General features: G+C 40.9%; 1 protein-coding gene across 6 annotated transcripts in view; it reads left to right on the top strand.

Annotated features, from left to right (window-relative positions):
- astn1 (astrotactin 1) overlaps window positions 1-26,749 on the top strand; it is a 415,934-nt gene that overhangs the window by 374,605 nt on the left and 14,580 nt on the right. For all 6 annotated transcript variants that reach the window (XM_065954366.1, XM_065954365.1, XM_065954364.1 and 3 more), the window contains 3 exons: window positions 11,721-11,856; window positions 16,467-16,567; window positions 22,837-23,020. In XM_065954366.1, coding sequence (XP_065810438.1) covers window positions 11,721-11,856; window positions 16,467-16,567; window positions 22,837-23,020 — 421 coding nt within the window. The remainder of the gene's footprint in view (window positions 1-11,720; window positions 11,857-16,466; window positions 16,568-22,836; window positions 23,021-26,749) is intronic.

Below are 26,749 nucleotides of genomic sequence, written 5' to 3'. Positions count from 1 at the left end.
ACATTATCATCTTTAAAACACCTGTCCTTTCCATTAAGAAGCGAAGAAAAACAGCAGATGATAGGGTCCACACACACACACACACACACACACACACACATGCACACTAAGAGTCTGGGTCTGCACAACTGAACTGATGACAGCAGGCAGGACTTCAAAAGGTGAGACATCCCATAACTCACATCAGTGTCCTGGCATTCCTTGATTTTTCCAACCAATCATACTTTAAGAATGCTCTGAGAAAACAACTCCAGCTGATCTGCGTGTGGTGTGTGTCCTCACACTGCTCTGCACAGAACATGATGATCCACTGAGATACAACTCTGTCTTCATTAATCCTCATAAAAATAAATGACCTGGTGAAACCTTTGGGCACATTTGGTATTTTGTGCTCATTGAGGGTCAATATAAGGAAGGGTTTTTTGATCTGCATGTTTTATGCACATTTTACATTTTGACATTAGACCCTGAGCTGCAACAGTGAGAAGTAATAAGAACTCTAAACTAAGGCAAAGGTGTTTTGTGCATTGCATTGTGGGTTTGTTTGCAGGAAGGCATTGCAAAAAAATAAATGTTTTACCTCTGTCTGTAAGGACTTGGTTTGGGAACCAAAGGGTCGCCAGTTCAGGTCCCAGTAGGACCAAAAATGGGAATTGGAATTGGTATCTGGGGAGGTTTGCCAGTTCACTTGGTGATTACTAGGGCGGCTGTTGTTTCTCAACCGGAATTCTGCATGTCCGATGTGGCCTTAACCCCGAATTGCTCCCGCTGCTTTGCTGGTGGCTTATGAGTGTGTATGTTCTAGGTTTACTTTACATAACAACCTCTGCCATCAGTGTGTGAATGGGTAGGTGTAAAAAAAAAAAGAAAAAAAGAAAAAAAAAAAAAGCTTTGAGTAGTCAGAAGACTAGAAAAGCGCTTTATTTAGCTCAAGTCCATTTACCATTTCCATTCACTACAGAGGGCAGAGTGAACATTTTTAATTTTCCTCTGGATCATTAAAGTGTATAAAACAAATAATAAATAACCTTCAGCTTTATCGTTATTGGCGGTCACTCAGGGTTGAGTATACTGTCCTCTGTCTTGTTTTATTCTGGGTCTTTAGGTGGGCCTAGAGGCCAATTGTTGAGGAGTCTATTTTGGTGCAATGTAGGCAGGTGTTAGGGGTAGTTTAAGATTTATTTTGGGATTATTTGGTGAAAGATTTCATTTTTTAATGTTCCATGAGCAGCTGGGAAATCGGACTTGTCTCCGAAGGCGAGTGTCTGACATACAGATGACATGGCCAGCCCATCACAGCTGGTGTTGGGCGTTGGTGGCAGTGATAATGGGTATGTTGGCTTCAGGCTAGTAACCTGGTTCAAGCTATAGATTACAAGCATTAATGTCTTTTGTATTTCAATGTTAAGCACTTTATCAATCCTAGAGAAGAAATGCAGGTTTACATTCTGTAATTGAGTGGTATGCTAGTTAGGCATACCACCTGAAATACATACATGCACAAGCAACCTACAGACTGAGCTACTGCCAAAGTTCTCATTAAAATTAGTTGAATATACCAGTCAATGCACCTAAAATGATAGTAAATCTGCATTTGTTTGTACATACCTGAATAAATCAGTAAACTCATGACATGTACATTGCATTTTGAATCAAGGCTAGGTTGCTGTAGGTGGTTTTTTGTACAGTGAAGCAGACATAAACACTTCTTAGGGGGGACAGGGTGGTAGGTGTTCATGCCATGAAAAGACACCAACCTCTAAACTTTTGTAAACCAACATTATTTTTGGTGGACAATATTGTGTGAGTATTGAATAGAGCTACCAACTTTCTATGTTGTTACTGAAAAACATATTGAAACCCACAATGTAAAACCCCTTTATTGGACAATCCAGCCAGACTGTGGCATTTATAAAAACGTGTTTTTGGTAGTTTCTGAAAGGTTGAGGATTTAAAAATGTAGTCACAAATGAGCTGATTATTTGTCTATTACCATAGCTTTAAATAATGAACATGTAATGATTGTTTTATTAGTTGCACAAACACTGTATCCCCTAGAGTGGCGACCTGAGATCTTTGATGCCCACCCAGGAACCATCGGGCCTGAGTTTCCTGCAGCAGGCAGATTTACTGATTTCGCTAAATTGACAGATTTACGACGGCTCCCAACTGAACCTTTAACAGTCTACAAATGTCATCTCAGGATAAGCAGGCTGGCTCACGCTGTAGAAATGAAATGCAGGATCATGTTCCTCAGATGGTGGGAAGTACAACCTGTTACAACAACTGAGTGAAAATACATTTCAATATGTTGTGAAAAATCTTAAGCTCTTCAAAATGTGCTCCTTTTCTCTTGCCAACAGTTCAGTTGTCACTTCCAAGACGGGATGAATCACCTTCATGTTCCTTTTGAGATTCAAAGTGTCATTCACCTGCTGTGCTTCGATACAATCCTCAATCTGTTCACTATACAAAAGACAGATTTCTCTTTCATCACATATTTATCTCGCCAAACTCTGAGCGCTGGAGACTAAAAGGATTTTTGATAAATAACTGTGTTGGAACCCATGCTAGGATGAAAAACGACCTTTCTTCAGATACTTTTCGCACTGAATCAAAGATATCCTAGCTCTGGTGAGGATGTAGTTTTCTTGGGGAGGTTTGGATTGTGTACTTATCCCGTTTCATGGGCCACTTATCCCGTATCATATTTGTTGTAGTCAAGACAACAAGAAATGAGACCAGAGTGCTCTGAGACCAAGAAAAGACCATGACATTTAGGGATTGAGACCGAGTCAAGACCAAGACCAAGACCAAGACCACAAATAGCACAGAAAAATCATCATCTTGTGTTTAGAGGGCGTGTCACTCATTAAGACTGTAACAACAGGAAGGTTGCGGCCGTAAACCGGATAAAAACGAAATTACAAATTGACATTATTCGTTCTTTTAGAAAGGGGGGCTTTCCTTCTAATCACAGTAATGACATGGAAAAACAGCCTATCAGTGGTGGTCTTGGCCGGTCTTGATTTTTAATCCGAAGTCTGCCCAGTCTGAGACCAGACCGAATCAAATGATTTCCGAGACGAGAACGAGACCTTCAAGAAGTGGTCTCAGGACCGGTCTGGAGACCAAAACCAATTTCAGGAAATACAACACTACCCTTTCGTATCATGAGTTACCCCCGGGGGATTTCCACCCGGAGCGTGCACCCTTGTGGTGTCTTCAAAGGGAGGTAAGAAAGAAGAAGATAAGACAAAAGTGGTTACCAAATATTTTCCTGTTTATCTTGTTGAAGGGCCTTTGTTAGATGGAGTAGAAGCTAACGTTGCCAGAGAGGACTAAAGAAGGGCAGTGAAATTGAGGGGCGAGATAAAGTGCCACATTGCTTATCATGAAGTCACAAAATATAAATTGTTTTTCAGTGAGAATGTGTAGTTGTTGACCGCTCTCCTAAAGATTTTTTTTGTATAGTTTATTTTTAGGGCTTTTATGCTTCTATTTGCATAGGGCAGTGGAGAGAGTCAGAAAGTCAGGAGAGAGAGAGAGAGTGAGTAATGACATGCAGGAAAGGAGCCATGGGTTGGATTTGAACCCGGGGTCGCCTGCTTGGAGGTACATGTGGCACGCACACTAACCACTAGGCTACCGGCGCCCCCACTCCTACAGTTTTGATGACCAGAACATTGAAAAAAGCATCAAATCCAAATCTAGGACAACCATTTGAGGTGTTGGAGAAAGTCAGTGCTTGAGTGGATGACAACGGTGGTAATATGGTATATGCATACCAGCTGGTAAAGATTTTAAAATGAAAGTCCCTTAATGTACAACAGGACAGATCACATACTGTTTCTTTGGGGATTTTGAGTCACAAACTGGCCTGGGGTGAAGTACTGCTCCTCATCTCCAAACTCAATTTCCTTTTTTTCAAACTGTCTTTCAGTCTTTCAATCAACACACTAGATGAATATTTGATTCTGTGTAGGTTTTGTAAGCCGTCTGGCCTTGACTCATGCCCATAAATGCCATGGCAGAACACCCTGTTCACAGGGTTACAAATGTCCTGACTTAGATATTTGTTTTAGTCGATTAGGTGCACTTTCTGTTCCCCGGGCCAGCAGGCCACCCACAGAAATCTTCCTCCCGTCGTGTCAGTGCACAGCGGGTTCCTCGTACTGTTGTTTATGTGCTGTGCTGCAGTTCTTCTGCTTCCTGTAGTGTTCTACAGAAGGAGCCTCACAGAAAAGATGGGCTTGACTGGAAAGATTGGACAGATAAAAAGTTGAGGAAAGCTTCAGAACCCACACTTTAACAACATTGTGTGTTTGAGTCCTCCACTGCTTCATGTGCCAACGGCTCCGACGTTTTTTCATATTTTCTGACACTCATATCTGCACCAACGCTGTGATTTCATGACTTTGTGTTTTTTAGATAGGGCTTGTTAAAGAGTTCATGAACGGTTGGTGTTGAGCCAGGTTTTTGTTCCTTCAGCATGACTTTACAACATGAGAGAGGAGGGAGAGCAGACAGAGATATGAGTATGTGAGAATGGATCACCCATCTGTACTTGGCTAACAATTTTCTAATCACAGTCCGTTTGACAGTGCCAAAGGCAAAATACGTGACTTGACTTGACATCAGTGATTGAGGCGAGGCCAAACATGCAATACGGTTCAGGAGAGCAATATAACGGATATTCTGGACAGATTTTCTAACGGAGAATTCCTGTCTATTATTTCTCGTCTTGTGCTTTGGTTTTGGCCATCATTTCTGTTCACTTTGTCCAATGAACTACGAAGATCTGAGTCTACTTTGTTCACTGGAACTCACTTTTATCTCTTCGATGATCAGGTCGTAAAATAGCCAACTGTCTAATCAGGATATCAAAACTACTTTATTTTGAGGTAAAAAATAACAGCGAGGGCACTTCAATTGTCAGAATCTTGAGTACCTGGGTTAGGGTTTTGTTTGTGTGTTGTTGATCAAAGTGGAACCAGAAGGTGAACTATGAACCATGATGGATGTTTACAGACAGTTTGGGTTGTAACTGCTCATCTTTGAATCCCTTTCAAAAAGTGTCCTGTTTACCTCTGGCTGGATATAATAACCTTCCAATAGTCTGCACTACTTATGGTTATACTTTCAGACTTCCATTTCATTACCCACATTCCCCGCTGCGGTCCTTCAGTGCCACAGTTTTGCTCCATCGGACGGCGCACGCCCTGCCCAACTGGATCTGTTTCTGGAACGTGAGCGCAGCCATGACCAGCTCTACACACATCACAGGAGAACTACAAGATCACACGGGAATGAAGAGAAAAAAGTCCAAACAACATGTTACTTTGTCTTTCTGAGGATGACTTGTTGTTCGTTCTGTGCCTGTTTTGACGTCATGTTGATAAAGTGATGGAAAATACGACCGGGAGTCCATATGTTGTGTTTTATTTTGAAATAGACAGGATGATCTGTACGTTTCCTTGTCTGACTTCCTGTCCGGGCTGTTATATTCTTGTTATATTGTCACATGTGTAAATTGGGGGTTAGTGTAGTAGAGCTTCAGCGTCTTCAGTTCTCCTGATCCATCCCAAGTCACTACAAGTTTCACCTTCACTGTGACTGACTTTCAACACCTCTTGATGCCTGTTGCTAAGAAGTCCAATAGCTTAATAAATACTGGTAGAATTACTTAACATATTTCCAAATGTTGGTTCTCCAGTGTGGTCTCTGACTCTGTTTCTCTTTCAAAACGCCTCCTTACATCCCAGACAGATATTCCAACCAGCAATTAATATGCTAAGTGGAGCAAAGCCTCACAATGTCACTTTTCATTTACATCTGCAGCATGTTTATATCTTTCAGCCGGGTGTCAAGTCTGTGCGCTGGGTAAACACTTCCCTCTGACAGCTGCTGCACACCGTTTTTTCATCATCCGCCCCTCTCTCGCTTGCCTCCATGGCACTCGGCCTTCTGTTTACCAGCTGGTGGCGCAGGCAGGGTTCGGCAGGGAAGACGTAGGTGACCACCTCAGAGCGCCCATCATTCACACATGCAGCACACACATATTGACACACACATCGCAGGTACACACTGAGGAAGAGCTCATGTGGAGGGGAAAGCACAGGTGACCACCTAAGGGCGTCCATCACTTCACACAAATATATTGTATAAATACACACCGACAGGCACTGCTTGTGGAGCGGAGGGTCACAGATGACCACCTCAGAGCAACCATCACTTCACACACGGGACACACAGACTTGTCTTTTGAAGCAGAGGGGTTTTTTCCCCTTCCAGTGAAACACACATCTTGGTGGCCAAATGCCCTCTTGACGTAGGCAGTGCCAGCTGGGAAAACATAGCGAGCCGTACGTGTCACCACCAGCCTGGGGCAGCAGGAAAGAAATCCTGCAGAGGAGGTGATGGAGGAGGTGTGGTCCGAGAGAGTTTGCTCCTCTCTCATGTGTGGGACTCCGGTAAATAAATGAGTTATCTGATTCAGTAGTGGGTTAATGGGAGAGTTTTAATACGACCTATACCAGCCCCTCTGAAAGTTAAGAATGCCACAGCTCACTGAAAACAGAAAATTATTCTCACAACTGAACCTCTCATCACTCAACTCTTGGACAAAAATAAAGCATTTGCTAGTTTATTTTCAGTTCATAACAGAAACATCAGATGTGAAAGTGGGCCTACAGCAATACTAAATGACCTCTCAGCAGACCTGCATAATCTCCCGTCCCCTTCAGCCCACACTATGGGAATCACCACCCTACACTTTGCAACTCAGGTATGCACAGTGGATGCTACCGGTGCATTATTTGCAAGGGACCAGGAAGGGTTATCTCTTACAGATGGACCGGGCAGAGAAAACTCCCATGATTCCCCACCAGCCTCGACGCCATCGTTTGTTATTGTTAAATTGTTTGAGAGCCCCCCTGGCTGCTGAATCTACATATTGTATCTTTAAAGGCACATCGGTCAATTTATTTGTTGGTTTTTTTGGGAACTTGTCTGAGAGAGAATGACGATGTGTGTGGTGTTAGCGTCGTGATAGCAATATGTTTGATTTACAAAACCATCTATTTTTATGTCACAATGTTGACTTAAATCAATGTTTTTTTTAAGTTAAAGAGATGCTAAGTTTGTTTCTTAGCATTGTCTGAACTGTTGTGTCATCGGTCAAAAGTCATCAGCCCACAGGCCTGAATTGATTTAGCCTAAATCAAGAGGGCCTGCAGTGACATCTGTCGCTCACTTACACTGAAGAGAATGGAAGAGGATGTGCTCGGGCTGTAATAAATAAACCCATTTAGAGATAATCTGTGTGTATCTATTAGCTGTTAGCTCTGGCTGCTACTGTACTATAGGTTCCACCAACAATTAAATCAATTCTGCTAGCACATTTCTACCTGCCGTCCCCACTCAATAGTAGAGACTCACTCCATAAATATGACTATACGACGGCTGTGGCTCAGTGGTGGAGTCTACTACATGCAGCTATGTCCGATGTGTCCTTGGGCAAAGACACTTAACCCCAAGTTGCTCCTGCTGCTTCATCAGCAGCTTGTGAATGTGTATGATGAAGCTAAACTAGCTACTCTGATGGACACTTTAGGCCCTGTGTCCATGTGTGTTTTTTTTTTCTAAGCGCCAGTCGTTTTAAACGAGGAGAGAGCAGCGCCCGGCCTCTTTTTTCCTAGCGCTCCACCATTTTTTTTTTTTACAGCTGCTCCAAGTACTCCAGTTGAAAATCTTAACTTTTCAAAAAAAGGTGCTGTTGACGTCACTGGCGCTCTTTTCAAAATGTATGATATTCCCTGTATGTTTGTTGCGTACCAATCGTGTCTCGTACCCACATCCTCTTTGCTCCGTGTCTGATTGGGAAATAAACAATATAATATATAAAACAAACAAAAAGTAACAGAGCAGAGTCGGCCATACAGCGGCCGTTGTCAACAGACTGTTGTCATAGAGACAGGACGGACGTGCAGCGCTTCTCTTTAAAGCACACAAACGCTTCATTCAAGCACTCTCAATCGCAGAGCCCGGAAAAAACAAGAGGTGGACACGGGGCCTTAATCAGTGAGTGAATGTGTAGGTGTGACCTGTGGTGTAAAAGCGCTTTGAAAGGTCAGAAGACTACCATACAAACTCAAGTCCATTTACCATTTATGATGTGTGTAACAGTTTATTCTGACTTTTAGTTGTTTTTATTGTAAGGTGGTTTGATCCCTTCAGTCAGGGAACAAAATCTCTGGAGTGTTTAGTTGATGCCCAGCGTCAATGAGATTGATTGAATCAGGCTTCAAGGTTTTATTCTGCAACATCAACAATGATTTATGTATTTTCCTATAATCAGGTAAGTCTCTACACACCATTGGACCGTTTATGTGCACGACTACACCGCTGTTTTGATGTTTCTGTTACCATTTGATGCCAAAATGAAACTCCTTATTGAGTTTGATTTACTCTGAAAGCTTTTCTCATTGGTGACATAATGCTGGAGGTTTGAAACACCAATGATCAGTTGTCCAAAATTCCTGTTGTTTTACACAAATTCCAACCGTTCACTAAAAATAGTACATTGTAAATGTGTCCTGCCCATGAGTTTCACATCACTCATGTTTTATTGGGGTTTTTTTAAGGTTCCTCCACATACTTAATGTGTGTGTTTGTGTGTCTTTCCTAACTTTGTCGATGACGTAGAGACTCTTTTAGTCATTAAAACAGTTTTATATGTGGATAATGTATGCAAAAGGTTGAAGAGGAAGAGCTCGATGTGAGAGAAACCTTTTCTCCTGTTCAGCTACAGACTGGTGTTTTAAAAAAGTGGGTGCACAGTGAATGAGTAACACTTCTCGTCCTCAGTAGCTACTTCCAAGGTGCTCTTGAACGTCCATCAGTTGTTGCAGCAGGGAAGTTGACTGAAAGGACTACATGTGCACAAAAATATCAGTGTACCTGGAACACGCTGTTCTTTTGCCTTTCTCTGAATAACTCAAAGTTAACAGCTTGTCCCTAAAGGGATTTTTTTTCACTTATTCTAACCCAATGTGACCTTTACCTTTTTAACAGCAAGATTTAAAGGCAAAAGAACACTTTTAAAAAAAACTGACCCTTGTGTGAGGACAGGTCTGACCTGCATGTTGTAGCATGTCTGTTTACAGTTTAGCAGAGAGGTATTTCTAATGTCAACTTGCATTAATATGAACTTTTCAAAAAGGAGACTTAACAGGCATGCCCTTTTTCTGCATATACTTCATCCAGCCCCGAGGAAACACTCACATGTCCTTATCTTACCTCGTGATTTCAATTCAATAAGTCATGCATTATGTTTACATCAGGAGTAGAAAATGCTGTGGTTATCATAGACATTAGGCGGTCCCGGGTCAAACACACCCAGAAAACAGGGGATGAAATGCTGTCTGTACTCAAAAGGTCTGTGAAAAAGCTCAACACAACAAACATTTAAACAAATCATTCAGTCTTTGTTTTTTTTTGTTTTTTTTTAACTCCTCTGGATCATTGCTGTGGTTTGGTTCCAGCACTTCAATGAGTATCAAACTAAACTGCAGCAGCAGGTCCAGAACAAAGCTGCAGGTATCGCTCTCAGCCTCTCATGAGCGTTGAGATCAAATATCAGTGAAATCCATGAGAGCCTGTCGTGGTTTGAAGTCGAAACAGATTACTTTATTCACAAAGATTTGGTTAATGTTGGATTTGCTAGCTAATATCAGAAGTTAAAACTGTTTCCCCATCTTACACTGCATATTACAGTGAATACTTTCACAGAAGTTTCCTGAGATCTTGCTCTTATTTACAAGAGCCACTTTTCATGCAAGGGCGGCTGTGGCTCAGCTGGTAGAGTTGTTCATATCCAAACCAGAAGTTTGGGGGTTTGATCCTTAGCTCCTGTAACTACATCTAAATGTGTCCCTGGACACTTAAAGGGGACATGTTGTGAAAAATCCACTTTCACAGTGTTTTTGAACATATATTTGAATGTCTACTGACCCACAAAATGTGAAATAAACCCATTCAGTCCTTTGTTTGTGGTCTGCGTAAGTCTTACAACACAGTTTCAAATTTGCTCTCCTTGTGACATCATAGTGGGATTCTGGTAAAGAAAATATCTTCCCCTCAGCAGTGATGAAAAGTCAGGAGGGTCTCCTCTGGTGCTTGATTCATGTTATATTTTGACCAAAGCACAGCACAGAGGTTTCATTTAGACCAGAGGGGACTGTTTGAAAATGTAGATAAGGGGGATAATATGTCCTCTTTAACCCCAGGTTGCTCCCGCTGCTTCGTCGACAGCATATGAATGTGCGCATGAATTGTTAATGACGTTACTCAGCAGCCTCTACCATCAGTGTGTTAATGTGTACGTGCGACCTGCTGTGTTAAAGCGCCTTGAGTAGTCAGAAGACTAGAAGTCCATTTACCAGTTACACAACAACTAGTTATTTATTATCCTGTTATTTCAGCTATGGATGGTTCAGACCAATACATCAACTTTAAAAAAAATCTGTAATTTACATTCTAATTAAGAACACCTCCTCTATTTCATGATCTGGATGAATTATTATTTGTTTGTATAGGCATACATGGAAGGTAGAGAGAGAGATTGTCAATAGGCGAGCGAGAGAGAGGGTGTCTGTTTATGACGTTGTCTAAACAGAAACAGTATATGAGAAGATCAGAATTCTACAATTCACTTAGCAGACGCTTTTATCCAAAGTGACATCAGAGAGTAAGTACAACACAAGCAAAGCACCTTTTACCTTCCATACAGTAGTCAGTCATTCATTCATCAGACATTCCCCACTAAAGCAGTTACATTCAAATAAATCATTCCAGAAAACATGTGACAATTACTTCACATTTAGTGCCAATGCATGTGTGCTGAATGTCTCTGAAGAACTAAGTTTAAATTGAGGTAGGGGGAATGTTGCCATTTAGTCAAACAGACGGGCTTGAGGCCTGCCTTATGAGAGAATCTCTATGTAGCAAGGTCCAGTTGTCTTTCAGGATGCTCCTTTAGCTTGCCATCATCATATTGCTCCAGCAATATATGCCGGACCATGTGTTCAAATTCTTAAAACCAATCCACAGCAGCTGCACATCAGTTCCTCAAGGGGCTGGAAGTCTCACTTAATGAAAAAGGTCCAGCTTTGTTTTCAGGGTCCAAATGTCCTGGTTTTCAACTTCCAGACGTTCAGAATGAGTGTTTCCAAATGTTGATATGCTTGAGTCCTGCTACCTGCTGTTTGGCTGCACTTGAATGAACTAAATTAGGTCTTTAGTTCACCTGGGAAAAGGGGGCAGATGCCTGTTGTCTGCAGGATGCATCTGATTTACTCAGGTGATTTAACTGACAGCTGCTTTTGTCCAGTTTCATCAGTTTTACACATTACCTAAAGAAACTTCAGTAGTTAATACTAATTCTTTGTGTTGGGATGGTTAAATGGGCTCTTTAAAAGATAAATGAAACATATTTGTGTGTGTGCAAACCCCCCGGACTAAGTAGATTAAGCTTTAATTTAAGTTGATCTTTTAGAAAATGAAAAAAGAAAGCAGGAAACATACTGACAATTGTTTTGAGGGCAAAACGATCTTCAACCTCTATAACCCTAACTTTTACATTTTACATTTCAGAGGCTTCATCTCAAAGTGCACATGAATGACTTTGGACACATTGTGTCTCTCTCTCTCTGCTGCAGAAACACTTTTGAGCTTTGTGGATGACATCTTGTCGGGGGCCAGGTCTCCATGTGTGATGTTAGGGGACATCCCCAACCTCCTGTCCTCCTCCATCAGCATGATCATCCGCTGCCTGGAGCCCGACACCACCTACATGTAAGTTGTGTCTTTTGTCTTTCATATGTAGGTAGACTGAACTACCTGAAGTAAAAGAAAACAGGGACCACATTTGGTTCAATCAAGTTGCACTGTCAGATATATTTTGAGCTGCTGCTTTTCTTTTTTCATGCAAATGTTACTACCAAACTGTTGTGTTTTAAACCACAAAAAAAATCAGGATACATACTAAAACACAGATGTTAGATTTGTACTGCTCATGCACACTATTTTCCCACAATGCATTGTGCAAGGCAAGAGGACAGAGCAGCTCCTCACAGCTGCAAGAGTTTAGAGTAATTGTATTGTGGTGAGACGGATCCAGAAAAACCAAAGAGAACAAACACGGAATCATCTTTGGAAAAACATTAGCTTTTCTCTCTGGTAAGTTGAATTGGCAGTGTCACCTCAAAGTCGATGTTTGATTGACACCTCATGCTGCACACATTGCATCATTTTCTGTCAGAATAAAACAGTAAAGTTAATTCTAATCTCTTGTAAACTATCTGCAGAAACAGTTTACCATGGGATGAGTACTAAGACCTAGAGTCTTTGCATTCATGAAGAAGCATGGAGTTTGAATATTGCAGACATTTATCATATCGTAGGCCTAGCTGTAGCTAGAAACATTCGAAGTAATTTCTGTGAAATGTTAAGGCTTCAAGCTAGCACATGATAGGCAAGGAAGGAAACGGCTCCCTGGCTAAATGTAAAGGAGCCCTCTAACATCAGTGGTGTCACATTTAATGTTGGTTTATTTAATCAAGCAATCAATCAATATGTGTTAATATAGTGCCAATTCAAAACAAATGTTGTGAAAAGAGCAGGTTAAAGACCTTAATCTTTGATATATTATCTACAAAGACCCAACATAAATCCATCATGAGCACTAAGCAACATTTAGCAAAGTTACAGTGGAGAGGAAAATATTCCTTTAGGAGGCAGAAACCTGGAGCAGAACCAGACTCACGATAAACAAAGTGGGATAGAGGGAGATGCAGAAAGGAGACGGATAGAGAGCAACAACAATGAATAGGATTTCCAAGTGAAGGCCTCGCATACTTACGTTTCTCAGAAGGGTTAATTTAGAAGGGGTTTGACGTGGTATGAGGTGTTAGAAAGTAGGCATGAAATATGGAAATGGTATGTATTTTGAAGGCTGTGGTCAGAACTCAAAAAAAATATTCTTAAACTCAAAGTATGTTGATTCTGCCACCAGGGGGCTTTCAATTAAAACATCAAGAAAAGATGAAATCGAGGCTTGCGGGGAATCATGGGAGTACTCTTTGCTACTCCCCGCCACCCCTGATGAAAACAAACTCTGCGTTAGCGTACGCAGTCAAGACATCCGGACGAAACCGACCTGAGGAAGAGAATATGCTTACTGACGAGCTAATGTGTCCAAGTTTAATTGACATGACATTTTTTTTATCACAGCAGCACAAACAGCAACAGTATGGCAGCTTTCAGTAGCAACTCACGTTTCCTCATGCAATGGTCTTTGACATAACATCCAAGGTTTCCATGGCAACAATGAACATTTCGTCTCTGTTATGGCAGCTCTGTCATGGCGGCCATAAAAGACACGTCCCTATATACAACTGTAAAGTAAAGGATTTCTCTGGTTTGATAACTGATGGAAATATTTGATGAAATGTAAGTAATTAATTTTAGATATTTTAGTGTGAAAATTCTACATATGACTCCTTTAAGTGTCTTCCTGGTCTCTACAGAGACAGAATAAAACGATATAAGAAATTAAAATAAATCGCTCTCATTTGTGCTCGTACAGCTCTGTATTCTATCTACTTGTGTTTGTGAGGGAAGAACTTTTTCACGTGACCAATATGTCACCCTCTCCATCAGCACACACACACACACACACACAACTACACACATCAAATCGTCATATGCTCTTGTACACATGCTGACATTTATCTCACAGAGAGGCATGCCAGAAAGGAAGCCACACACATAAAGAGACAGAGTTAAAAAAAAAGAAGGGTTAGCAGAGACAACATTTATGAAAGAGGGAGAAAAATATCAAGAGGGAGGTACAGGGGGGGAACGAAAGTATGAGCAAAACAAGAAAAAAAGAGGAAAGAAGGGGGTATATATCTGTGTGGAGCTGAGTGAGCGGCTGCACATGCCCTTTTAATCCCAGCATCGATGGGGCTCCTGCTCTCTCTCTCTCTATCCCGTCTGGCAGCTCATTCATCTCTCTGAGCCGAGGCCTCGTCTCCCCCTTCATGGCGCCACACACTCCTTATACCTTCCTTAAAGGCCGAGGCACGGTTTGCTTTGTAGAGGGGGAAATGTAAAGCGTGGGGAGAAGGATGTGCATGCTATTATATAAGCATGACACAGAGAAAAAAACATACTCTGCTGCAAATGCTCGGTCTTGACTAAATATTCTGTCATTCTCTAACCCTCTCGTCTGTTCATGCAGTTATAATAAATACATTTGCAGGTTCATAGTTTATTTGTCTTTCCTTTAGTTCTCCCTCCTCTATGACTGTTGGTGTGGCTCTCTAAATCCTACATGCTTGGATGCAGTTAGTGTTTCCATCACTAGGTGGTGCTACTCATTCAGTGAAATGGTTATTAGCTCTGTAAATTAGTGTTCAGTTTCAGTCCAGTATCGATTATGCAGGTTCTGATCTCCAGTAATAACAGACATTAATTATAAAGACAGCGGAATGAAATGGAGCAGCAGCCAGATGTTTCTGCTTCCGTTTTATTGTCGCTACAGTAATTTATCATCACTGGACATTTTGAATGACTGTATCAGTATCGTCTTCATGTAATATACAGGATTATAACTGACAAAGTCATTCATCACTATACTGCTAAAAAGATGTCTGCAGTTAAGTGGCAGCCACTAGAGTCTCTATAGGGCCCTAGGCAAAAATCAGTTTGGGGGCCCTCCAACCAGAGTTCATCACCATTATGTCTGCCATTGTCCCAACACTTACTCCTCTCTCTATTTTTCCCTGTTTCTTTTTTTCTCTCTCCTAAATACAGATAACTCTTCTTCATTTTCTTCACTGACTTTCATTAAAAAACGAGTGCTGTCAGACGGGGCCCCCTTAGGGAGGTCTCCTACTGTCATTGTAAAATTTGCACATTTTAGGGCCACTGCTTTGGATTAAGTTTGTGAGCTCTCAGGGGGCCCCAAGCAGTTGCCCAAGCAGCGCCTCTGGTGGTGTTCGTCTTACCATCTTAAAATTGTATCACTGTTATTAATGTGTTTATTTGTTGATTCTTTTTTTGTATTTGTTTTTTTGGCAGAGACACATGCAGTATACACAACAATTTCCAAATACACTGCACCGCAGCATGTATTTTCCAATGCCTGTTCCTGGAAGGGCCCTCAGTACAAAGGCACTGATACTAGGGCCAGCAGTAGCTCAGTCTGTAGGGACTTGTTTTGGGAACCAGAGGGTTGTGGATCATGTCTGATGCGGGCCGAGACTGGAAGTTGTTTCTGTTAACTTGTGAGTTGCCAGTTGACTTCCTGAGCACTGCTGAGATGCCTTGAGGGCACTCCGTCATGTTCAGCCCCTCACTCTGACATCTCTCCATTAGTGCATGTCCATAGAATCCTGTTTGTGCATGTTTTTTTAGCCTGTGTAGCATTTCTCTATAAAATACATGTAAAATATACAGAGAGTATGCAAACAGAGAGAGCCGTGTTAAATTTGGTGTAACAGTTATAAGAAGCTTCAGGACTTGCTACAGTAGCATGCAAATACAGATAAAAATACAGTATATATAGACATATAACACTACCCCTACACATAATGACATGATTGATTTTTTTTAGGCATTCCTTTGATATCATTTTAAAATTTGACAGCTCTGGTTTGTTTTCAGTTTGGTCTGAAATATATTCCATATGTTAGCTCCCTTTATATTAAAGGGCTACTGGCCAAAAGAGGTACTCCAGTATAATACTACAGTTCCCTAGCTGCTGTGGTGTTCCTGGTTCAAGATCCAAAGGCCTGTGAGGGTCACACCGGGTCACAGAAAACATAGGAGCCATGTCAACACTCGAGAATAAGATTGGTGTTTGCAAATACAATGCAGTTGTCAGAGATGTTGATGGGACCTTATGGGCTGTTGGTTTGATATTTTTAATGCATGATCGTATAACCTCTCTATTGTCACGGATGGAGATGACCATGTGGAGGTGACACAGTAGCTGCAGGTGTTAGAATCACAGCGTGCAAAAACACTTTTAGCTGCATCAAATGTTATGCAGTCTCTGAGTCTGAATGTGTTCAGATTGACTTTAATACTGCGACACATTTTCTCCACTAACTTTCCGGACTTACTCTAAATATCTTGTGTTGTACATTTCAGAGGACGACCCACAGGGAAGGGGAGAGTGATGGGTTTCAAAAAACTTCTCAATTTGCAGGTTTATGTTATTATATCGTTTTTCTCACTGTTGTAGTCACAAAGGTGTAGATTTATGTAACATTACTGACTAACATTACAAGATGACACATCAAAAAAACAGATTGTGGTCGCAAATAAAGACGTTCCTATCACTGACCTACAGCAGCAGATTTCTAATTTCGGTGTGTGTGTGTTTTTGTGTGCAGGTTCAGACTGTGGGCGGTAGACAACACAGGGCGCCGCTCCAATCCAAGTGAGGTGACCATCAAAACACCGTGTCCCACTGTGGATGACGTCAAAGCACAAGGTGAGGGGAGAGACACAGGGTGTAGAGTCAGGAAGGTGAATCATCTCTCAGTACACATCACAGGCGCTGCTTAGTGCTTAGACATGATCTGTGTTCCATGAAGGCAGAAAAACAACAACTCCAAATCTATATTGTGCTATATTTTCAACCACCGTCTGTGACTAGATGTACATGTGATGTGGATTTAAGGGTCAAGGATTTTTGACTCATTATCAGGGAGGGTCCTGCAAGAACAAATCCAAAAAGAACAAGAAAAAGAGCATATAACAGAGGTTAAATCATTAAAATACATTCATACTGACATAATAATTCTTGAAATTTGTTTTGCAGCAGGAGCACACAGTAGGCAAGACACTCAAGGACAACATCACTGTAGAATCTAACTTGAAACAAAGTTAAAAAAAAAAATCAAACATAACAAACTATAAAACAATATAAAACAATGAAGTAAAATCTATCAAGCGCTCGTACCAAGATTTCATTTAATATTTTTTTATTTCAAACAAGTTTTAAAAATAAAATAAAAATATACATTACAAACAAAGCAAACAGCAATCAAAGCATACTTTCTGTAGTGGCACGATTATTTTTCCTTAACCAGTCCATGTTTGAAAAGGGTGTAGGATGAAGTTAAATAACTTATCCAGTCCTATCCCTTTTATCTTTTTAGCTTAATAAATTAATCCAAGACTAAGCTTTAAAAAATAAAGTTGAATGATACAGATAACTAAGTAACAAAAGCAACAGATATAATGTATTACACACATTAATTGGTAGACGGTACAGACCTTACAGCTGATATTGATTCCATTTTTCCCATTGACTGTTCAATTTTATATTTGTTAAATATGTTATTCTTGAAAATGTCTTTAAACTGTCCTAATGTTTTACATGTTTTCATTTCATCACTGCAGCTGTTCCATAAATTAACACCCTTCGTTGTAATACAGTGAAGTTTCATGTTGGTCCTTACTGCTGTTTTTTTTAACATAAATATTCCTCTGAGATTGTGTTTACTGTCCCTCTGCTGTAAAAACTTTTGGATACTGTTCGGTATCTGATCAGTTTTAACTTTGTACATGATTTGAGTGGTTTTAAAGTCGACCAAGTCGTTAAGTTTCAGTGTTTTCAGTTTGATGAAGAGTGGGTTGGTTGGTTCTCTGTAGTTGGAGTTAGTTATAATTCTTATGGCTCTTTTCTGAAGAATGAAGACTGGTTCTGTATTTGTTTTGAAGTGTGTTCACACTTCCACACAGTAACTAATATATGGGAGTATTAGGGAGAAGTACAACGTGTAAAGTGACTGTTGATTTAACGGCCCTTTCCCTTTAAATAAAATTGCAGTACATTTAGATATTTTTGCCTTAATGTGTTGTATGTGTGAATTCCAGGATAATTTATTGTCTACAATAACTCCAAGAAATGTTATTTCAGCCACTCTTTCAACTTCCAAATCATTAATCATACGTTTCTTGGTCAAGCCAGTTGATCAGTTCCCAAAGATTATAAATTTGGTTTTACTTAAGTTCAGTGTTAGTTTATTTGAGTCAAACCAACTCTTCAGTTTCTTTAATTCATTACTCACTGTATCCAAAAGTTTTTCCAGATTGTCCCCACAGTATAGTAACTTTGTGTCATCTGCAAATAAAATAGTTTTTAAAATACAGGACAACACTGAACCTTGGGGAACTCCACACTTTAACTTCATCTGTTCTGAACCTAGATAATAATTTCTACTCAGTTGGCAAGGTGAAATGTAGAGTTGTCCAAATGTGCAGTTAAAGTGCAAAAACAGCAACCAAAGGGCTAATGGATATGTAATAATTGCAACCGGGACAAATGAGACCTGGAGTCTTTTAGTTTTTCTCACAGGTGCTCTAAAAAGACAACCTGAGGGTAAAAGGTCAAACTCACTCTGAAGAGGGTTATTTGAGCAGACCACTGTTGCCTTAGCGCTCCTCACGAACGGCCTGTTATAAATGGTCAGAAGCCAAGTCTGATGTCTCACTGAGATTTGCTATTTGTATGCTATGTGTAAATCGTATTGGTCAAATTCAGGCTTCCACACCATGCAGCAACACAAGCGATTAAAACAGATTCAATACAACTTTTATTAGAGAGAGTCATCATCTCAGAGGAAACATTGAAAGATTTAATTTTCCTTAAAAAGGACAGTCTCAGGGCGTGCTGGTGAAGCAATGGTTAGGGTGCGCGTCCCATGTGTTGAGACTCTCGTCTCGAGTGGTAGGCCCGGGTTCGCTTCCACCCGTGGCCCCTTTCCGCATGTCATTCCCTGGTTTCTGACTCTATCCACTGTCCTCTCTCTGCATTAAAGGCACGAAAAAGCCCAAAAATAAATCTAAAAAAAAAAAAAAAAAAAGGACACTCTCTAATGAACCTTCTTAGCGGTAGCAACCACATGAGGTTTATAACACAATTTGTCATCAAGAACAGCACCCAGATATTTGTAACTTTCTACGATCTCAATATCAGCTGTTTTAATAACAGCTGGTGTTTTGGCTTGGTGAGGACTTTTTAAAATGTATGGTCATATCTTTTGTTTTTGACACTCAGAGGCATTCCACAGTTTAGGGTTATAAAAACCGCTGCAGCATTCTGACCGAGTCATTAGAGACCTTTGGGGTTTCCGTGTAAAAATAGAATTAGAATACTCAATGGGCCTGGTGACATAAGCATTGCTTAAAATGTCAGCATCTATGTGTTGCATTTACTTTATTTAAAAACGCATAATGGTACTAGAGAGGGTAGCTTAGCCAACATTTGAAAATGATTCCACTTGATGGGTGCAGTAACACTAAAAGACGTCTTCCCCCATTCAATCCATAACCTCTGTATTTTAAGGAGATCCAGTTTTGAGATCTGGTGAGATGGTCTGTTGGCCATCATGAGCGGATAGGAGAGTAGTCAGGCAAGGTGGGAGTTTACCAATGAATGCTCTGTAAATATACAGAATACAACAAGGGCCAGCCATCAGAGCGATACAGGTCACATTGATGAGTTTGAAATCTGTCACCTATGATAAAGCAAAGAGCACTTTGATATACAGCTTCCAATGGCGTCAATACAGAGACAGATGTGTGTAGATTGTCTCCATACTCCAAAATTGGCAATTGTGTGGCTTGCACAGTTTTTTGTTAGGCAGGACTTACTCTTACCTAGCTGAGGCCTTATTTTTCCAATTAGGTTTTAAATGTATCACTTATAAGACAAATCCTGATCTAGTCAATCCCAGATATTTGAATTGTTGAATACATTCATTGATTACATTATCAAACACCGTTTCAAAATTGAGTTCTAAAGTAACTTAAAGGATTGATCTGTAAGATATTTACTGAATGAAATCATAAAATAATCTTACTATATCATCAGACATTAAGGAAACATGCTGGGTTGGAGTGCTGGCTTCTCTGACAACAATGCAGCAGCCACTATGTTCTCCTTTTAACTTTAGATTCTGGTCCTGAATGCTCTGGATTTGTTTTGGACACTCCTTGGTTTGCCAGGCAAACGGCAAAAATTGGAAAATGGAGAGAGGTTAGAACACAGGAAGGTTTACAGACTGTTGCAGAGCTACAGAGCTGGCTAAACACTGAAGCTTCATTGTCTGAAACGTGGCAACCTGTGTGCACATCGACCCTAGAGAGGAGGGGGTGGGGGGGAGACAGCTCTCTCTGATGTTTTGAATTTGGACTGCAGTACCCATTTAAAACACTAGGTGCCAGAGTCACATATTGCTTCTTTAATGAGTGAGGTGCAGATGAAGCAGAGGACCAACACTTGCTCTTTGTTGTTTTCATATTGTAAGTCATGAAGTAACAGAGACGCAGTTGTTCCCTTTATTAAACATATTGTTTGCAAAGACTCCTCTTGTAAAAATATCCTCTTCATTTTTAAATGAAATAATACTTAAAGGGGCTATATGTAACTTTTTACATGTATAAATCGTTTTTTATCGCCCATTGATAAGGAAAGTTTCCCCGGGTCGTATTTTCCACGAAAGCTCCAGGAAGTGACATTTTATGCACGTTCTCAACGTCCTCCTCACTCCGCTCCGCTTACAGAGATCAACAGTACAAACTCATCACACACTCACGGTCTTCACCTCCACAGCCAGAGGCCGTCTTCCACACACTTCTATCCACTTAGAAGAGCTCTCAAAGGCAGACAAACTCATCACACACACTCCTGCTCTCAGCCAGTGCCTGCAGAGTCGTTTGTAGGATGGAGAATGAATACAGACACACAGACTCCTTCACAGACTTTCACATGTGTATGACCACTTACCTCCTCTGTAAACATTAGGTCGGTAAATATCCAGTGTTTCACGGACGATAATGATGCTCGTTTGTGTACGTACGAGCACGTATGATGAGCACGCGAGGGAGAGCAAGCAACAGGTTACTGGTGCAGTTCACCTAACGGCCATGCGGTATCGCTACAAACGCAGTATTTTTGAAAGTTACATATAGCCCCTTTAAGTTGAAATATTTCAGGCTGGGGCTGCAGCAGACATAAATAAGACTAAATATTCAGTCCAGTCAATGAACTGCTATGCTACTGGCTCACACTGTTGGTTTCAATGCCTGAAAATATGTGACTGATATACAGTACTTCCGCGCTGTGCCTCTGTTTTATGTATTTCATTGCCATTTTGGAGCGCGACAAGTGGATAAGTCACTAAACTGAAAGTCATTTAAAAACCATTTCCCTTTCCAAGAAATTCTTTAATGGCTTTCTCTTTCAATGGATATGTGAGTGATTGATTCTTTCAGAACTGATGTGAAAATCTGCCTGAAGAATAACATCTGTTTGATCCATCTAATGACAAGTTTGATGACAGTAGAAAAGAAAAAGAAGAGAGTATTATATGTCCCCTTATTTTAATAAAGGTAAAATCATCATGGGAAGTAGCATGAAGAACAGGAACAGCCTATTGAGCTGCAACACTCGATCAATTAGTCAGCCGACAGAAACATAATCAGCAAATCAAACAGTTCTAGTTTAACTTTTTTTTTAATGTTGAGGATTTTCTGCTTCATGTCTGATTTGAAATATCAATTTAATGAATTTGTATCAGATAAGCAAGACCAGATGATTTAGCGATGAAATGATTAGTGGATTAAACTTTGATGAAAATATCTGTCAGTTGATGCCATTCATGTCTCTAAAACAGAATGAGAGTCGAGCTCTCGCCCTATGGTCTCTCCCCGATTTCTGACTCTATCCACTGTCCTGTTTTTAAATTGAAAAATAGGACTCTGCTCCATTTTTCTCAATTAAGATCATTATCTCAGAAAAGCAAGAGACAAGGTGTATACATTTGTCTGCACCCCGGTTGCTCTCTGTGGGGATCCAGTATTATCGGTAATTGTGTAATTGTATTTTTAAGGTTAATTTTCTGGCCTTTATTTAGAGACAGGGCAGTGGATAGAGTCAGGAATCCTTCACATATTGGGCGAGCGCACTAACTACTAGGCTACCAGCGCCCCGTCTTATTGTCTCTTGAGTCTCCAGGTGGCTAGAATGTATTTCAGATGCATCACGTTGTATCAGTGAGGCATGTCTCATCCTGGCACTTCAGAGTGCTATTTTACGTCTGAACTGCAAAGATCTAAGTTACCTGCGCAAAGGGGGCAAACTAATGATTGTCCACCCATGCTACCTAAAGAGATGAGCATCTCCCCATGTTCCAACCTTCAACTAAAAGCCAGTCTGGGAGTGTTTTCTACTTCAAGCTTCTGTCTGGATTATTGAGGTATCGGTATCTTGTTACTTCAGAAAGACAGAGCAGGGGCGCTGGTGATGCAGTGGTTAGTGCGCGCGTCCCATATATGGAGGCTGTAGTCCTCAACGCAGGCGGCCCGGGTTCAAAACCGACCTGTGGCTCCTTTCCTGCATGTCAATCTCCACTCTCTCTCCCTGATTTCCGACTCTATTCACTGTCCTATATCTCCAAAAAAGGCACAAAAAATCTTTAAAGAAAAAAAAGAAAGACAGAGCATATTGTTATTTCACGCTTCCTTATTTAACAGATGTCTAGTACAAATAGTTGGTATTATTATGTAGTGTGCCAGAGCAAAACCAGAGATAGAAAATAAGCAAAAATACTACATTTGAAGCCCTCTGGTGTCCCAGAATTTCAAAAAGAGAAACAAAAAAAACCTAACAGATTAGTTGTACCGTAGACTACTACTGAGGTCTTTTATGGCTGCTGACCTCTGAACTTTTGTTTGTCTTTTCCATTGCAGAAATCTCCGATAAGATCTATAACCTGTTCAACGGATACACCAGTGGAAAAGAGCAGCAGACGGCCTACAACACTCTGATGGACCTGGGAGCGCCCACGCTGCGCCGCGTGCTCTACCACTACAACCAGCGCTACGAGAGCTTCGGAGAGTTCACCTGGAGGTGTGAGGACGAGCTCGGGCCCAGGTACAGTGAATATTTACATGCTTTTATTCTTCTGGAGTTAAGTGCTCTGAAAGCAAAACGCTAGTCTCTCAGAGTTTATAAAAGATGACACGAGCGATGTGTCAATTCTCGGAAAGCATACATCACATTTTAGTTATTTTTGCAATCTCTGATGGACTGATATTATTTACACTAATCAAACAGACCATGTCAGACGTGCCTCTTTTCATTTTGAGGCCACATTTGTCGAGGTTCTTAAAGCAACAGATGAATGCATTTGTGTCAGTAGAGTCCAGGAGGATTGTTTGCATTTATTCGGCCACTGGGAGACAAGGAGGGGATAATGCACCTCTAATGGTTTTTGGACGTTGGAAAGTAGACTGGACATATTGGTCCGTCGTCTGCAGCCATTTATCCCAACACAGAGTACACACAATGTGCCTGTAGCTAATAAGATGCTACCCAGCAGACCAATCACGGCGTGTGGCCTGTGGTCTGTGTCCTTTTGACATAGTTACATTTAAGGAGGTGTACATCAGGGTACATATCTAGGCTCCTGCGTAGCTTCAAGGTTATGGTGTAGATTGAATCAGAATCGGCTTTATTGGCCATGTATGCTTACACACACACACACACACACACACACACACACAAGGAGTTTGTTTCCAGTGAACTGAGCTCTCAGTGTACTAAAGTATAACATTAAATATAAACATAAAATTAGCAAAAAGACTAACAAGGCTAAATAAGATAGTAGTGCAGTGGTGAGTATTACAAAAATGCTGAGACAAACACAATGTAGTTATGTAACAGATGATTGATTTGCATGAGGTAGAGTTTTTACTGTATTTACATAAGCAGTGTGCATAGATTGATGAGGAGGATAATATTACAGTATTTACATGATTAAGTTATTGAACGGTGGGTGTTTGATTACAGGGATACCGGTATCTCACAGCGACAGGTCGGACGCTCTGTGACTGTTTAGGGGGAAAACTGGCAGGGGAAAAAAAGAAAATCCACAGAGGGATATGCTTATGTTGAGTACCTATTGTTTTAGTTTGAAATAAACATGCTTTGTCTGTTTAAAAAAAGAAATGTTGCTTTAGGACTGTTTTCTGACCCAGGACCAGCGGAAACTCAGACTGCTATACCGACTCGTACACATTGTGTGCTGTCTCTTCAGTCGATTTGATGTTCTCGTAACTCAAGTTGCTGTTATACTTTCCATCCACAGAGCACTTTGGTGGATGCAACAGTGGGATTTGTGTCATCAGAGTGACAGGCTGAGGGAAGAAACTGTCAATCTGTCAAGTTGTTTTGGCGTACATTTATCTGTAACGAGGGGAGGAGTTTTAACGGACATGTTGGACACAGAAGTTACCTATGAATCTACTTCAGTGTTTCATCACAGAGCATGTATCACTTTGAAAGCCCGCTAACACCCAACACTGTGAGGCAATTCTAAAAATCATTTGATTATGTATTTCTTTCAAGTCAAAAGTGAAGGCCGCTCTGCTTTCTTAAAAACCCAGATACCCTAAAACAAAACCACAACAAAGGTAACTCAGTCCAGCTAGAGCATTTCCTTTATACCATTTTCAAGGCAAACCCCAATTAGTTCTCAATCACCTTTTGTGTGCCTCCTCTATTACAGACACACATCGTAGAGAGGCTCAAACAGCCACATCTCCATGGTACCCGCTCGCTCAAAGCACGGCAGAGTCCGACTCTTGTTTTTGGTTCTCATAGGAGGGCAGATGTTTCTCGCTCCAAGCCACCAAAGTGCCGTCTTTTATTCTGGGTGGTTGTTTTGTGTAATTTAGAGTTACAGATGAACCTCATTCAATCTGAAGAGTCGGGGGAAACGGAGTCAGCTTAACCTTCCGAGACATCCTCATCCAATTAGAAACACACAACCAAGAATAGCCCTGAAACTACAGGAAACAAAATAGTACCTGAATGTTTCTTAAACAGAGCCATGTGTCCGACATTGAACGTACAAAATGGCTCTGTGTGTTTTCACTGCGGCAGGTGAAACTGATTAGCCGAGGCTCCCTTAATTCTCTGCCTTTCTCTCTCCGTCTGTGGCCTCCCCCCCTCCCCCCCGCTCCTTAATGAAAGGTTGTTTTTAATAGGAGCTGTGCTGGAAAGAGTTGATGTAATTGAGGGAGTTGCTTCTGAAGTGTTCCATTAAAATACACTTAGATTAACAGCCCCCCCCCCCAATTTAGTTAAAGGGAGGGGTGATTAATGGTAATAAAGGCACCTCAGAGCTGGAAGTGCATTTGAGGTGAGGCCTGCTAACAGGGGTGAGAAGGTATGAACATGTTTTGTTTGGCCAAGTCATCAAATGAACATTAGACTTTCCTGTGTATCTGGTTTGCCGTGAGGAGAAAAAAAAAGTCTCTGAACCTGAAGTGGAGCTGTTTGCTGTGTATTGTTAGGCGGGCGGGGAGGGGTGGGAGCATGCAGGCCGCTCCACTGCTCTGTGACTAAGTGTGTTGACAACTTCCCCACGGCGTCAAACAACTTTGTTTCTCTTGACGTGATTCCTCCACTGGGAAAAACATGTGCAGCCGATAAACTGTAACACTGACGCCAGGACAGAAATACTACTGATATCATTTTTTAGAAAAACCAAAACACGAGTCTTGCTGACTTTTACAAGCGTCCTGTATTCATGTTGGCAGGTTTCTGCTGAAGCACCTCGGATCATTTGGCTTGCTGGAGTTCAGTTGAACCAAAGTTGACGAGAGTGGTGGTGTCTGATCGCGATCAGATCTTTATGTTTGTGTCTGAGGATTAATAAACATTTTGGTCGTACAGAATGTATCCTCAAACATTTTCTTTAGCCAGGGGTTTGTTGGTATTAAGTATCACAGTGTATTCAGACTGATAAACATGAGGGGTAGACAGGGATACTACTGTTTATCCATCTGACAAATCATTTGAGTCCAAACACTGCTGAAGCCTTGTTGTTCATGGTGCTCCTTGTTGTTCACATCTTCTTCTTGCTCTTGTTCTTCTCCCTCTGTTTTTTCTCCTTATTGTTGCCGAGGGGTAAGATATGATATACTTTAATGATCCTACACGATCCTACACGATCAGGGAAAATTCAGTCTTATACTCTGTTATTGAATATTGCTGAAATACGCACACATGCACAAAGAGGATCCTATGGACATGCATGGAGAGATGTCAGAGTGATGCTGAGCTGGTGGGTTGGGGATGACGATGGTTCTCACCTATACTTTCTACCAACTCCAGCCGGTATTTATTTATTTTCTATTATTTATTTTTTTATTTCTATTTTTTTATTTTTCTGGAGCACTTCGAATTTTTTTTGCAAAAATGTAAAGTGCGTTACAAATTAAATGTATTATTATTATTATTATTATTATTATTATTATTATTATCCAAGCACTGGGTTCTCAGTTTAAAGTAGAATGGTTTATTGGGGAGAGCAAATACTTTATGTTTAGGTTTGTCATCAGCACTAATTCAGATAAACAATTTGACCTCTACCTTTTTGTTATTTCAAGTCTAGTTTTTATAACTCCAATATGTGTCCCTAGTCTGTCTACTAACCCCACAATGATGAGAAAAGTCCATCCTCCCTGTCTTTTGCCTGCTCCACTTTTCAGAAAAAGTGTGCTCAAACAGGCCGTCAGGAGATTTTCCCGACTCAATTTGTTGTGAAAAGAGATCTTGTTGTGTGAAGCAGACAGGTAAAAGTCCCCGTGTCTC

This window comes from Labrus bergylta, chromosome 4 (genome assembly GCF_963930695.1).
Source record: "Labrus bergylta chromosome 4, fLabBer1.1, whole genome shotgun sequence".
Taxonomy (NCBI): domain Eukaryota; kingdom Metazoa; phylum Chordata; class Actinopteri; order Labriformes; family Labridae; genus Labrus; species Labrus bergylta.
Note: the sequence above shows the minus strand (reverse complement) of the source record. Positions and strands in the feature narration are given on the sequence as shown.